Genomic DNA, 15333 nt, shown 5'->3' with positions numbered 1-15333 from the left:
GCTGCCCTGCATTAATAACATCTTTTTTCGGCTGCTACATAAAATACTAACAATCACATCTGCCTTCCTGGTGAGATGTCAGGAGGAGCGAGCCCAATGTCGGGATTTGAAAAGGAAGAAAAATCATTTCTGAGTAATCTGTACACTCACCTGCATGGAAAAGGTGAGAGATGTCCCGTGGAAATGTTTTTCCACCACTGTCCCGACTCTCTGGGTCACCTGAAACAAATCAGCCACTTCATCAGGACGCAGGTCGCGGAAGCGCTCCACTGGCCGCAGCGGGCACACAAGGACATCTGTAGCAAGGTCTGTTAAGGTCCATGCTGCTGGCTTTGGGTAGTGTTCTAACCAAGCAGTTTATACCCACAGGATTGAATCCTCTTGGACCAGGGCCTGAACTCTCAAAGACTAAGCAATGAAGAAACAGATATTTACCATCCAGTCAACTCCAAAGAGTTCAAAGAGAGATTCCATACATGGATAATTACACTTTGAAGGAGAAGCTGTGGTACACGGAAGAATTTCTCGCAAAAGAAAGGGACATACGTGTACAGAGAGACTCAAGTGTACGGTGAGATAATTATGCCAGGAGACCAGATCTATTCTAGACCATTATCTCTTGACCCCTATTCTAAAGCTGTGTCCGCTTCAGCTGCCAAAGGCACTAGGTTGAAGAAGCAACTGGAATATCCACTTGGTTTCTCTAGGTAGAACATGGTGATAAATTTTTAATTTAAATTATCTCTTTAGAGAAATAAGACAACTATGCAATGAACATACAAAAGTAGATGTTTATTTTATTTTTAAAAGAGTGTAGACATTCTGAAAATGTATAGTGAACTTTATCCATAACTAAGAAATGTGCCATGTGGTTAAGCAGTTTATGACAAGAGTTCCTTAGACTGATTTTTTTTCTAGAATCCAAAAGAAGACATTTGAAGTTAAATCGTGCAAGAAAGAGGTTGTCTCGTTATTCAAATAAAACATTCTTAATGCATTCTGCAAGTTAGACAAGGCAACATATTTACATTACTGTTCTCAGCAACATACAAGATCTAGAGAAAAAAAGGATAGAAATTTGATTAATTACTGATAGGAAATCAACATTCACTGTTACCCCATCAGTAACATTTCAGTTACTATACACATATGTATGCACATGTGTGTATATACACGCACTATATATATATATATAAATATTTGTTTAGTTTTTAGATACTAACAAGAGAAACAAACTCTTGCACGTTTTTCTGTTTCTTTTTTCTTGTTGTTTTAAGACACCATGCTCCTGCCTGGAGCTAAGCAGCTAAGGGGCATAATAAAACCATAATTCTGCAATTGCTAGTCTCACTAGAATATCAACCCCATTCCACTATTGGTAGAACTCAGAGCCCAAGGGGAAACACACTGAGCTCAGCTGGTCAGGCCTGATTTCCATAAGAGAGAGGGGAAAAGAAAGAAGAAACTGATTAATTTCGCTCATAATCAGGAAATTCATGTCAATGGTAAACTATGAAAAGAAGCATTTTTAAAATCGGAGTTCATTTCTCAAGAGAGGAGTAGGGAGGCCTTCACCCACAGGGCATCTGATACTTAAAAAGATAATTATCCATCTTTGGCAGGCCTGCTTTATTATCATGGGTCAATGAACCATTTAGAAATGAAGAATTTCCTTTCATTTCCTTTGAGCAGATTGCCAGCCTCCATTCCCACAGAGTTGCTTTTTCTGTGTTAAAAGGGACCCTTCCCCATATGCCTCCTCCCTGCTTTAAATTACACCCTCCCTTAGGCCTGGCTTCACCAAACCACAGCAAGGGTGACAACCATGCAAGCTTACAACGAAGTCCGTAAGTGCTGTATTAGGCTATGTTCACACACAGCAACTCAGTGGGGAAGGAAGACATTTCACATAAACAATGGCTTACTGTGAAAACTGATGGAATGAATCAGACAACCTATGCATCTAATGTAAATTTAGTAATATCAATGACATCCAAAAGTTTTTTTTTCAATGCCATAAAAAAATCTTATTATTTGTCAGTTTTGCTTGTTTGCATGTTGCTCCTAGAAAAACAACTCAGGGAAAGCGAATTAATTTGAAGAACAGCAGACAGCTTTTGTAATTCTAATGCCACTTTTTATATGCCAATTGTTTTAAAATAATATCACAGATGCAATATAATTTAATCTGGAGCCTCTTAGGCTTTGTTAATGGGTAAATTCCATATTATACATAGGCTATAAGGACACATTTACTTCTGGGTCTTGTTTGCTTGGGATTATCACCTCTGTCAAGATTTCTTAGCCAACATGTAGGATAACCTTCAAAGACTTAAACTTAATATATTGAATTGAATAAATGTCTTATCTAGTACATATCATGTGTGAAAACTTGTGGAGCTGGTTACCACTTCTCCCTATAATCTAGAGAGATTTTTTTAGTAGTAATATTTTTTAAAGGAAGCGAAGGTCAATAGTTATAACTTAGGTTGTATAGTTGACAAGGAGATTTCTCACAGTAGATGAAAACCAAAGGCGACCTCTTAGAGCAGATGAGATTTAAACTGGACTTTAAAAATCGGGGAGTGATTTAACCAGTGGATTGGGCTGGCAACCTACTCACTCATCCGTCCCAACACTGCAGTCTCCTCTCAGTCCATGATCTATGCTGGGACTTAGGATGCTAAGGTGACCAGGACAGAGTAGCCGACCTTGAAGAGTTCACATTGTAATGTCCCAAACTGCCATGCAGTGTAAACAGATCATTACAACATAGAGAGATGAATGCTATTGGTAGAAATCAGTACAGAATACTGTGGGAGCACAGAGGAGGTCAGATCTAACTCTGCCTCAGGGTTTTAGATAAACTTTTCCATCTCATCCTACATTTTGCCTTTTAAAGTAGAACCATTTCTTCACGACTAGACCAAAATCTGTCCTTAAAAATGGTCTAACAACTTAAGATTAACTTCAAAGAAAGTTGTTAAGCATTCCTCCTTTGGCCCAAACCACCATTTCACTTTTGTACATACTCTTACTCAGTCAATCTTTCCAACAAACCCATAAGTTATTAATACTATCATAATTCCCATGTTGAAGATGAATTATAAGCAATAATTTCTTTTGGAAAATTAGAAACTTGCCACGCCAGCACACTCAAAATGAGATTAAAACTAGAATTCAACTCAAGCCTGTCTGATTCTAAAGTTCATGTTATTAATGATAGTGCTGTGATGTCATGCTTTTTAGAGCTTTCATGACTCCATTTCTGCCTAGCCTCTTATTAAAACTGTGCCCTGCATTCCCCAGAGTCACTCTGTTCATAGAAGGGAACCACTGTTTCCATTAAATAGAAGGCTACAATGCAAACATGCTAAAGGCTTAAGAAACACCTAACCTTGGAAAAAGAAAGCATATGAGACCTACAATCCCACACTGAAAGGAGGCCTGAGCACTGGGCAGCGAACACGCCTTCATCCTAACAGAGAATTGTAAGAAGATCAAAAATGAGAGTACCAACTTGCCTGAGCTGGAGGAAGTAAAGAGGGATACAAAGCTGGCATTTTGGCCCTTCTTCATCCTGACTTTCAGTTGCTTCAAGATGACTTGGGCTCCATCATGGGCCAGACTCCTGAGAAAGTTTAGGTACTGCAGCCTCTATCACTGGGTCAGGTTGTCAGACACGCTGAATCCATTGCTTGTTGGACAGTCTAATTACTGAGAATTATGGATCTTTTCACAACACATGATTCATATCACAAGAGACTACCAGAAACTTGGCAATCCTTTCTTTTTGTTTTCCCTCTTCCTCTCTTCCTCTTCATGCTCATCACCAGCCCAGAAGTGACTATCTCTATCTTTTTGAACATAAATACTTTAGGTGTTTTTGCTGCATTAAAGTGGTGTGACCACATGCCAAGCCCTATGCTGAACTCTTGCTGACACACTGCCAACTCAGAATACACACAATGAAAGAAAGAAATATTTGCATTAGTCAGGTGCCTAGAGCTGGTGTGGTTTACTGTTTGCAAATATGACCACAAGAATCCCTCGCATCCTACAGGCTGTTTTGCTATGTGGCTTTACCCCTCTTTCCATCAAGAGTTGCAGTCTATTTCCCCTCCCCTTGAGCGCTTGTCTTACTTTGTGTTTGTGTTGCTATAAAAGAATACCTGAAGCTGGGTGGTTTATAAAGAAAAGGGGTTTATCTGGCTCACGGTTCTGAAGGCTGTCCAAGAAGCATGCTGCTGGCTTCTGAATTTGGTGGAAGCCTCAAGATGCTTCCATTAATGGCTGAAGTGGAAGGGGAAACGGTTTGCAGAGATCAGATGGTGAGAAAGGAGGCAAGAGAGACGGGAGGGAGGTGTCAGACCCTTTTCAACAACCAGCTCTTCTGGGAACTAATAGAGCAGTAGAGAGTTCACTGGTTACCACAAAGATGTTATCAAGTGATTCATGAAAGATCTGCCCCCAAACACTTCCCATTAGACCCTATCTTCAACATCAGAGATCAAATTTCAACATGAGGTTTGGAGGGTCAAATATCCAATCTACAGCAGTGTTGCTGTGTGACTTTCCAACGTTAGGCCTTAAGTGACCTTGAAACCTCTGATTATTGCTCTTTTGGAAGCCTGAGACCAACATGCTATAAAAAATCCCAGCTAGCCTACTAAGTGGCAACATGAAGAACTAAGGCACCTCAGCTGTCAGAGAGGTGCCTTACTGTCAGAGATCATTTCAGACCTTCTAGACTCAGGAGAGCCACTGACTGACTTCCAGTTTCTGTATCACTTATCTATTGCTGCATAATAAACTACCCCAAATCATAGAGGCTTAAAACAACATTGATTGGCCAGGCGCAGTGGCTCACGCCTGTAATCCTAGCACTTTGGGAGGCCAAAGCGGGCAGATCACCTGAGGTCAGGAGTTCAAGACCAGCCTGGCCAACATGGTGAAACCCCATCTCTACTAAAAATACAAAAAAATTAGCTGGGCATGGTGGCAGGCATCTGTAATTCCAGCTACTCAGGAGGCAGAGACAGGAGAATCCCTTGAACCTGGGAGGTGGAGGCTGCAGTGAGCTGAGGTCATGCCATTGTACTCTAGCCTGGGTGACAAAAGCAAAACTCTGTCTCAAAACAACAGCAACAACAAACAAACATTGATAGGTTTTACTACCATAAGTCTATGGATGGTTTTTGCTGAGGGTCTCACCTGGACTCACTCATGCAACTGCTTTCAGATGGAAAGTAGGCTGGAGCCTGGGCTCAGCTGGGTCCACTAGGCCCTTCACTCTACATGCTCTTCCATCCCAATAGATACAAAATCTCTGAAGTTGCTTAAGGCTTACATTGTCCCAAATTCTATTGGTCAAAGAAAAATCACAAGCCAACCCAGATTCAAGGTAGCGATATTCTGTCTTCTAACAAGAGCAGTGGAAAGATGACAGTCAAAAGGGGTATGGACACTGGGAAGTTCCAAGGATGTTTAAAAATTAACAGGGGCCCAAGGTATCTTGGCTGTCCTAGTGAGTAAATACAGGATGGCATTTTAGAGTTGAGACGTTCTTTTTTTTTTTTTGAGATGGAGTTTTGGTCTTGTTGCCCAGGCTGGAGTGTAATGGCACAATCTCGGCTCAGCGCAACCTCTGCTTCCTGGGTTCAAGCGATTCTCCTGCCTCAGCCTCCCGAGTAGCTGGGATTACAGGCATGCGCCACCATGCCCAGCGAATTTTGTATTTTTAGTAGAGATAGGGTTTCTCCATGTTGGTCAGGCTGATCGTAAACTCCTGGCCTTAGGTGATCCACCCGCCTTGGCCTCCCAAAGTGCTGGGATTACAGGCACGAGCCAGCGTGCCCCATCGAGATGGATCTTAAACATCATCTACTCCAATACCTTCATTGTCAGATTTTAAAAATAGGGCTAGACATACTGCCCAAGGTTATTTATAGATTCATTGCCATCCCCATCAAGCTACCAATGAGTTTCTTCACAAAATTGGAAAAAACTGCTTTAAAGTTCATATGGAACCAAAAAAGAGCCCGCAACTCCAAGACAATCCTAAGTCAAAAGAACAAAGCTGGAGGCATCACGCTACCTGACTTCAAACTATACTACAAGGCTACAGTAACCAAAACAGCATGGTACTGGTACCAAAACAGAGATATAGACCAATGGAACAGAACAGAGTCCTCAGAAGTAATACCACACATCTACAGCCATCTGATCTTTGACAAACCTGAGAGAAACAAGAAATGGGGAAAGGATTCCCTATTTAATAAATGGTGCTGGGAAAATTGGCTAGCCATAAGTAGAAAGCTGAAACTGGATCCTTTCCTTACTCCTTATACGAAAATTAATTCAAGATGGATTAGAGACTTAAATGTTAGACCTAATACCATAAAAACCCTAGAGGAAAACCTAGGTAGTACCATTCAGGACATAGGCATGGGCAAAGACTTCATGTCTAAAACACCAAAAGCAATGGCAACAAAAGCCAAAATTGACAAATGGGATCTCATTAAACTAAAGAGCTTCTGCACAGCAAAAGAAACTACCATCAGAGTGAACAGGCAACCTACAGAATGGGAGAAAATTTTTGCAATCTACTCATCTGATAAAGGGCTAATATCCAGAACCTACAAAGAACTCAAACAAATTTACAAGAAAAAACAAACAACCCCATCAAAAAGTGGGCAAAGGATATGAACAGACATTTCTCAAAAGAAGACATTCATACAGCCAACAGACATATGAAAAAATGCTCATCATCACTGGCCATCAGAGAAATGCAAATCAAAACCACAATGAGATATCATCTCACACCAGTTAGAATGGCGATCATTAAAAAGTCAGGAAACAACAGGTGCTGGAGAGGATGTGGAGAAATAGGAACACTTTTACACTGTTGGTGGGATTGTAAACTAGTTCAACCATTATGGAAAACAGTATGGCGATTCCTCAAGGATCTAGAACTAGATGTACCATATGACCCAGCCATCCCATTACTGGGTATATACCCAAAGGATTATAAATTATGCTGCTATAAAGACACATGCACACGTATGTTTATTGTGGCACTATTCACAATAGCAAAGACTTGGAATCAACCCAAATGTCCATCAGTGACAGATTGGATTAAGAAAATGTGGCACATATACACCATGGAATACTATGCAGCCATAAAAAAGGATGAGTTTGTGTCCTTTGTAGGGACATGGATGCAGCTAGAAACCATCATTCTTAGCAAACTATCACAAGAACAGAAAACCAAACACTGCATGTTCTCACTCATAGGTGGGAACTGAACAATGAGATCACTTGGACTCGGGAAGGGGAACATCACACACCGGGGCCTATCATGGGGAGGGGGGAGGGGGGAGGGATTGCATTAGGAGTTATGCCTGATGTAAATGACGAGTTGATGGGTGCTGACGAGTTGATGGGTGCAGCACACCAACATGGCACAAGTATACATATGTAACAAACCTGCACATTATGCACATGTACCCTAGAACTTAAAGTATAATAATAATAAAAATAATTAAAAAATAATAATAATAAAAATAAAATAAAATAAAAAATAAAAAAATAAAAATAGAGCTAGAAAGATTACTTGACTTGTTCAAAGTCACACAGTTAGGAGCACAATTGAGATTGAAACTCAGTTGGTGAGCTTCCCCAACCAAATCTCTTTCTTTTACACTGAGATGGCAAAACATTGCACATCTGCCACTATTTTCCAATGGTAAATTATGACAGACATCGATAATCCACCACAGAATTCTGTCTAACCAGAGTGTCCCAAAATCCTTGCCAATACAACCTCTGAGCAGTCACCACCAGTGAGAATGGGCACGCGACATGAGATGCATGTGCCATTTCTGTGGCCTCCCATACTGCCTCATGAACCGCAAAACCAACTGCAAAGGACTGGTGGAGTCAGAATAAAGGGAGATGCTGCAAAAGTGAGAACCTTCCCAACTACATAACATTTCCATTATGTTGCCACATTTTTATTCAAAATAAATTTGATAAGTTCAAAATTTGCTCATCAAGGATAATAATTGATTAAAAATAATTTTAGGAGGATTTCCATGACAAATATGAAATATTTAAATATAGAGCACTGACAGAGAAATGGAAATGTACTGATTCAGATGATTAATTAAAGATGACAGCAGAATATTATGATCAGAGTTGCTCAGACTTGCCCCCATTTAGTTTTCTATATCTGATCTATTCTAGGGATTCAGAATATAGAAGTCACCAAAATAAAGCAAATCATCAAAATATCACTGATTTTGATGAGGCTGATTAGCCTGTGTATGTATTAATATGAAGTAAGGCAGTATCAAATAATACAACACAGGATTAATCATTTTTCTGAACTAATAAAAAAGAAGAGTCTGTATTCATCTCTACTGCAGATCTGTGTGTAGTTTAGTGATAAGCAAGGAACATTCCAGTTTGCAATGCAGACCTCTGCAGACCCTGTATAATTCATTATTTACTCTAACAAACACTCCTAGGCCTTGTCAATGTTCAAAATAATTCTTAATGTCATTTCACAAAACAACAGCAGGATGGACTGTCAGCTACTTTTCAAGAAAATATTCAATTTATTTGATTTAAATAGCAAGTTACAGAGCTTTGAGTCAAAGTAGGTGGCGTCTCAAAAAGTAATCTACTATTCACAATGTAAGCACTTTGGCGAATTTTCGTATCAGAAAGGTAGAAATATCACCCTTGAACATTAATAAATATAATTCTGAAGAAGCATCTTGCTAGTTTGGGCCACACCTTTTTTCAATGGGTATTAACATATTCATTTCAGTAACTCAATAAAGGGTTCATGGGATATTCATCAACCATAACCATAAATGACATAGATGTAATTTTAAGCAAATGCGATTTCCAGAATATGATAAATTACAGAGCAGTGTCTTAAGATAACGATAGTACTCTGCTCAGAGCTGGTTCTCAAGGCAAGCATCTTACAAATATCCACTATCTCATGTTTTGCCCTGGGATACGCTTTGGGTCAGAGATATGATGAGATCTTGGTCATCTGGAGGAAGAGAACCCAGGTTTCCCTGTCTAGGCAGCATGCCCTGAGCTGCCCTCAGAACTCCTGTACTGATCTGGATGCTCAAAAGTAAGAATCATTTTCATTGAGAGAAGTAAACAGGTGCCTTTCAAAGAAAGTAAATTGAAAGGGGAGCCCACAGCTTGACAGTATTCTGGTACAGATTCTTTGTTTGAATTTCACATATTTTTCTATGAACTTTTCAATGCAAAGCAATGCTATACTGATTGAGATAAGAGCATCATATCTGGAAAAAGTATGCTCATATAAACTAAGTATGTGGGAAATAAGTAAAGGATATCATTAAAGGAAGGAAACAACATATAACATTTGTTTGCTGCCTAGTATGGTCTAGTGCTAATCAATAACCCTTTGAGTTAGATAATATCACCTCCCAATGTCCAGATTCAGAAGTTGAGGCCAAAAAAGTTTAACTGTATGACCAAGGTCATGTAGCTATTAAGTGAAAATCCCAGCCAGGGGCATGTGTTACAACACTGTTATAATGTCCATGCTGTTTCAGTGCCTCTCAAGGTTATAAAAGCCTCCATGTATAATACCTACTGCAGTGTTTACCAGAGTGGGATAGCAGAGCACTGCTTCCACGGGATGCTGTTAGACATTATACAGAAAAAAAACTGTGTGGTCAAAGAAGACTGAGAAACACTGGATGAAATGAAGTTAAATAGCTCTCTTTACTGCAGTATTCATCAGCAGATTTACTCTACTAAGATGCATTCTGGCTTCTCAAAAATAAGAAATAGTATGCAGCACTGCTCAAATCTGCTTAACTACAGAATGATAATTATTATTTATTATTATTAATATTGTAGAACACTACATAGGACATATGTTTCAGAGGATGTTCTTTGGAAACCTTGAGCATCATTTCCCAAAACATAGAGAGGCCTGAATAATTTGTCTGTTTTTCAAACAAAAACTTGAGTACACGTCCTATTAATCACATGGGCAAAGAAAGAGAGCATTCTGTGAAATGAAATATGCTGAGAAGTTCAGCATTAAAATACATCAAATGGGATATGGCAGTCATTAGTGCTGTTTGCCAAACAGTTCAGGTTACTGCCATGTCTGGGCATATGGTAGGCCTTCTGGACCCTTGCAGTTGGGTGAAGCTCAAGGAATACAGGTCAAAGAGTTGTGAGCAAAAATGATATATGTCATTTCTGGGCTAAAGCCCTTAACTGCTAGTATGTGACCGACAGCTTTATTTCCTTCACCAAGACAGGCAGCAGTGCCTTGCAATGGTAGCTGCTCTGGCAGTGAGACCCTGAATTATAGGTCAGTAGGGGCCTCTGAGCATTGTGGTCATAGTAAGTAGGGCAAGTTTGTTCTTAAATAATTTACCTCTTTTGCTAACCCCAACCAACTTGTAGTAGCTATTTAGAGCAGCATGTTGAAGAGGATTCTAAAGCTCTGATAAGGAAAGGAGGAAAGAACTGAGGAATGAATTAGTTTTGGCTGCCATGAAGGAGGAAAAAAATATTAGCACGTATACCAAGTACCTGTCATTCTTCAATTAGACAGCAATAAAAATGTTTTTCCAAGAACTCCCTCTGCCCCTTTCTTAATGACATAGAAGTCATTTCTGGGACTTGCAATGCTTCTCAGTAATCATTATGAAAATCTACTATTATTGTTATTGTCCTAGAGATATACAGAAGTGTCTAGAATTTAGATAATTCTGGTTAGGAGAGTACTGAAAAGGAAAATTAACTGTCACTCAGAAGAGTCTATCCATAATGTGTAAACATGAGAATGGGAACACACAAATATGAAATTGAACATATTGTAAAAATGCTCTTAGGAGTTAAGAGTTGAAGGAGCATGGCAATAGAAGAAATAAAGTGCACTCAGCAGCAAAAGAAATATTTAAAGATAACTCCAATGAGACATTATTTTAAACTTCAGATGCACTTTGTAATGAGAATCATTTCAAAAACTCTGTAAAAGTCTTTTTAGTGAAGTAGAGACTAGAAAGTAATACTAAAAATCTGCAACTCATTGCAGATCTAGAAAACCACATGCAACATAAACAATTTAGTAGCACCCTCACCATATACACAGTTTCATTTCACCAGTACGTGAATGAGGGGAGGGCCCTGAGCAGATACCTCCATAGGGTGGCTAGAGTGAAACCTAGGGCCCAAACTCCCACATAGATAGGATTCTTTCAGTGCAAGCTCTATCAGGTTTTGAAAGCATAGATTCCAAATTTAGGTTTGCTTATGCCACTCAAGAGACACTAAAAATTCCAATTTCCATCAGATCTTCCATATAGCTGGCCAAGCCAATGGAGCAACCAGACAGCACAGTTCAGATGCCATCTGAAGGCAAACAGTAGCCAAACTATAAATACGAAAGGAAAGAAATAGGAAATGAGAGAAAGGGAGAGAGGAGATTAAAGGTAGGGGTGGTATTTAGCAGACAAAGCATCCTTAGAAAAGAGAAAATACTCCTTTATAGATAGGCTCAACTAGCATTCCTGGTGCTACACACAGAGCTTAACATAGAATTGGCCTTTAATAAATATTTGGTGAAAGAATAAATGTCATGTAGGCTTATTCATTGTTTAATCTGGGAAATAATTCTTTCTAATAAATAATATCTTCAAAATGCTCCCCAAACTGCGGGTTCTTAACAGATCAGTGAACCAGTACAGACTCAACTTACTTAAATGTAAACCATTAAGAAAAACATACTTAACATTAAAAAAAAAAAAGTCAATTATGAACTCCTAATACAAAACAAACCCAGCTAAAGGCATAGAAAAATAAATATGAACTGGCCTTTCCTTCACACATCAAAAGTACTGCATGTCTTTTAAATGGAACACTTGAGAACTATTAACTCAGTGAAGCTTGGAAAAATTTGAAGATAACATTGTTCTATGTTTTTTAATAACAATGAGGAACCCTCTTCTATGACAGCTACTAATGTTAATAGAAACATCCTTTATTTCAAAAAAATGAAAGAGTCATACTTAACACTAATTTGGCATTCTCACAGAATATGAATCAACATCTTTCTCTCTCAAAATCAGTCCTCCATGAGTTAGCAACCTAAAATAAATGATGTGAGGATTTCTTATAGTGAGAGGCATTCACCAAGTGTTCAGTGAATGAACTTCTGAATGAATTAGTGAAAGATCACAGTCGAAAGGATAAAGCCAAAACACTTCCAAGAACTCTGTATTTTTTTCATATATTCATTCAGTAAATATTTGTGAATTAAGAGCCAACTACCTGGCAAGTATTACAGAAGACACTGAGGATACAGCACAACCAGGTACAGTCATCCTCTCCCTTTCAAACATGTGAAATCTAGAGGGTAAACAGACAAAGGTAAGTGACATAGTAACTACTGTGAAAACATAAGGGGTGAGATGAGAAAGAAAAGGTGCAAGAATGCAAGGGCAAGACCGTAACAAGCCAAACCAGCTAAGCTGGCCATGAACTAAGCCCAGTTCACTTGGTCTAACTGGATCTTCAGGAAAGAGTGCAGGGCCTTGATAGCCTTGGTCAGCAGTTTGGATTTATTCACCATGCACGGGAAAGCCACCAAAGCATTTCGGGCAGTGGAGAGTGGAGATGTATGACAGATTCTGGGTTCTCTTTGCAAAGCTGAAGGCCACTGGGAATATCTTTACTGCAGTCTAGGTAAAAGATTCAAGACAGGCCTGGCCTATGGTGGTGGCAGTGGGGATGCAAAGAATTTGAGATGTATGTTTGAGGTAGGAGCAACAAGACTGACTAATGGGGGCAAAAAGGAAGAGGAGGATCAAAGAGGATTCCAAGGTTCTGGCTTGGGTAGTAGGTGAAGAGTGATGTAATTTGAGATACGGTGGGTAGGACAATGTCATGTAGCTCACAATTTGGAGACTTTTCTTTCTTGAATTTATAGAATTCTCCAGAAATAACTAGAGCAGAGTTTCCTAACCTGGGTCTACAGATTGGCTCCAGGGCTTCTATGAATCTCCTGCAATTGTTCGCAAAATGGTACATGTGTGCACGCACACACATTGTTTTCCTCTGGTATAAAATTCTTAAACAGTCTCCTGACCCCGACTAAGATAAGAATCCTAGATTTAAATCAGAAGAATTCTTTGAAGATTAGTCCCCAAGAGAATGATTAGAAACAGGCTCAGACTTTTGCTCACTTTGGCTAAGAATCTAATATACCCAGTAGTGAAGAGTAAGAAAAGAAGTTTACTCTGTCTGAGCAATGTGCTATCATTCACAAGCATGGATCCTCCATAAAACACAAACCAAAAAAATTTTTTTTAATGTCTTAACACTGAAGTCATTTTAATCTGATTCAGCAGTGAACAATTTAAGACATGTCTCTTCCAACAAAAGACAGCTGGACACATAAAGATGATTGTGTGATCCACTCAAAATTAAAGAATAGGCTACATCATTTACAACAATAAAAACGCAGAAAATTCTATCAGAAAAAAAAGAAAAGAAAAGAGAGAGAGAGAGAGAGAAAAAAAAAACTTTCAGCAGCAAGTGATTTCCAAATGTTTCCAAAACAGGAAGCAAAAGATGGTTTAATGTCACTGTGGCAGCTTCCAGAATAGAATAAGTTAATCAGGCAGCCTCTAAAAACAAAGCAGCAATTCATTAACAACAACAACAACAACAACAACAACTCAGCAATGAACTATACTGCCAGAGTGTCAAGAAAGCAGACTTTTTCAAGATAGTGATTTGTATGCAAATATAGCTCAGCATTTATCACTAAACCTCCAAGGCCTGTAAAGGGGGGAAAAAAAACGTTCTTTCCATCTGCTTACACTTTTCTCCTAATAAAATCAACAGGCAATGACAGGAGAGGCTGGGGCATTTTAAAAACAGTAAAAGAAATACAATCACAAATCCAGGATTTCAAACAAAAAACTCCCCCTTCTTTCTACTCTTTCTTCTTCAAATCTCCTAGCCTACTGTCCGCTTCCTAAATTTGGGTTAATATTTGTACCTACTTCATTGGGATGTTAAAAGTGTTTTTTCAAAATAATAGCATATTTCACACCAACTAATAAAAGCTGAATGAACGGTTGGTTTAGGAAAAAAAAAAATAGTCAATGGAAATGCATTCCCTCAAAGCTTCCCTTAATTCAGCAATGGTAATATGGTTATGTGATTTAAACAGTGTCTCACTAGCACCAGTGTTATCATTTAGAACCCAGATCTTCATTCATCTCATGTTTAAAATGTCTCTACTTTTCTACACTCCACTCACCCACCTATCTCCATTTCCTCATTTGATCTCTGTCTGTTTTTTATTTCCCCCTCATAATCTAAGCATCACTGGTAGCAGAGTCTAGGAATTAATCATCTTATAATTAGTTTTCCTCTCCAGTTCTAACTGTATGAATTTTTCAAAATATGATTGCTAACAATAAAAAAAATCTCAAAATGTAAAAACAAACACTGGAAAAATACTTTAAATATTTAAATGCATTTAGAATTTGCAATTTTTCACTCTAATGTCATTTTTCAAGCTATGTTTAGACAGCACAGAACACTATATGGTTTACCTAATGTTTAAATTAGTAGATCTGGCCAGGTGTGGTGGCTCATGCTTGTAATCCCAGCACTTTGGGAGGCCAAGGTGGGTGAGTCACTTGAGGTCAGGAGTTTGAAAGCAGTCTAGCCAACAGGGTGAAATCCCGTCTCTGCTAAAAATAGAAAAATCAGCCAGGCACAGTGGCACACACCTATAATCCCAGCTACTTGGAAAGCTGAGGCAGGAGAATTTCTTGAACCCAGAAAGCAGAGATTGCAGTGAGCTAAGATAACGCCACTGTACTCCAGCCTGGGTGACAGAGTGAGTAAGACTGTGTCACCAAAAAAAAAAAAAAAAAAAAAAAAAAAAAAAATTAGTAAACCCAATAATCCACAAGGATCTATAAAAATATAAACTTAAAAGATTTCTATATATTTGAATTTCATTTTTTATATAACTGAAAAAAATATTTAAGCATGCCTAAGGAAAAAGAAAACTATGGAAACAAAACAGATGTTCTGGCAATTCTGGAACAGTTTCACATTTGTATATTGTTATTCCTTCTGAAGAATCCTAAAATTCACTCTCATTTTCTTTATATGCTTAGATATTAAAAACATGTCTTTGACAACCAACAGTCTTCTGTCATGGGGAGTCAGACATCGGCCCCATAATCTCTCATTACCAACATCACCACTGTCCCTGTCTTTACCATC

At 38.7% G+C, this 15333-nt stretch overlaps 1 protein-coding gene across 8 annotated transcripts in view; it reads right to left on the bottom strand.

The window, feature by feature from the left end:
* Positions 1-15333, bottom strand: part of FHIT (fragile histidine triad diadenosine triphosphatase) — a 1488394-nt gene that overhangs the window by 269601 nt on the left and 1203460 nt on the right. For all 8 annotated transcript variants that reach the window (XM_073009985.1, XM_038002532.2, XM_073009982.1 and 5 more), the window contains one exon: positions 151-296. In XM_073009985.1, the coding sequence (XP_072866086.1) occupies positions 151-296 (146 nt within the window). The remainder of the gene's footprint in view (positions 1-150; positions 297-15333) is intronic.

The sequence above is a fragment of the Chlorocebus sabaeus genome, chromosome 22, assembly GCF_047675955.1.
Source record: "Chlorocebus sabaeus isolate Y175 chromosome 22, mChlSab1.0.hap1, whole genome shotgun sequence".
Lineage (NCBI taxonomy): Eukaryota > Metazoa > Chordata > Mammalia > Primates > Cercopithecidae > Chlorocebus > Chlorocebus sabaeus.
This window is presented reverse-complemented; position numbering and strand designations above follow the sequence as displayed.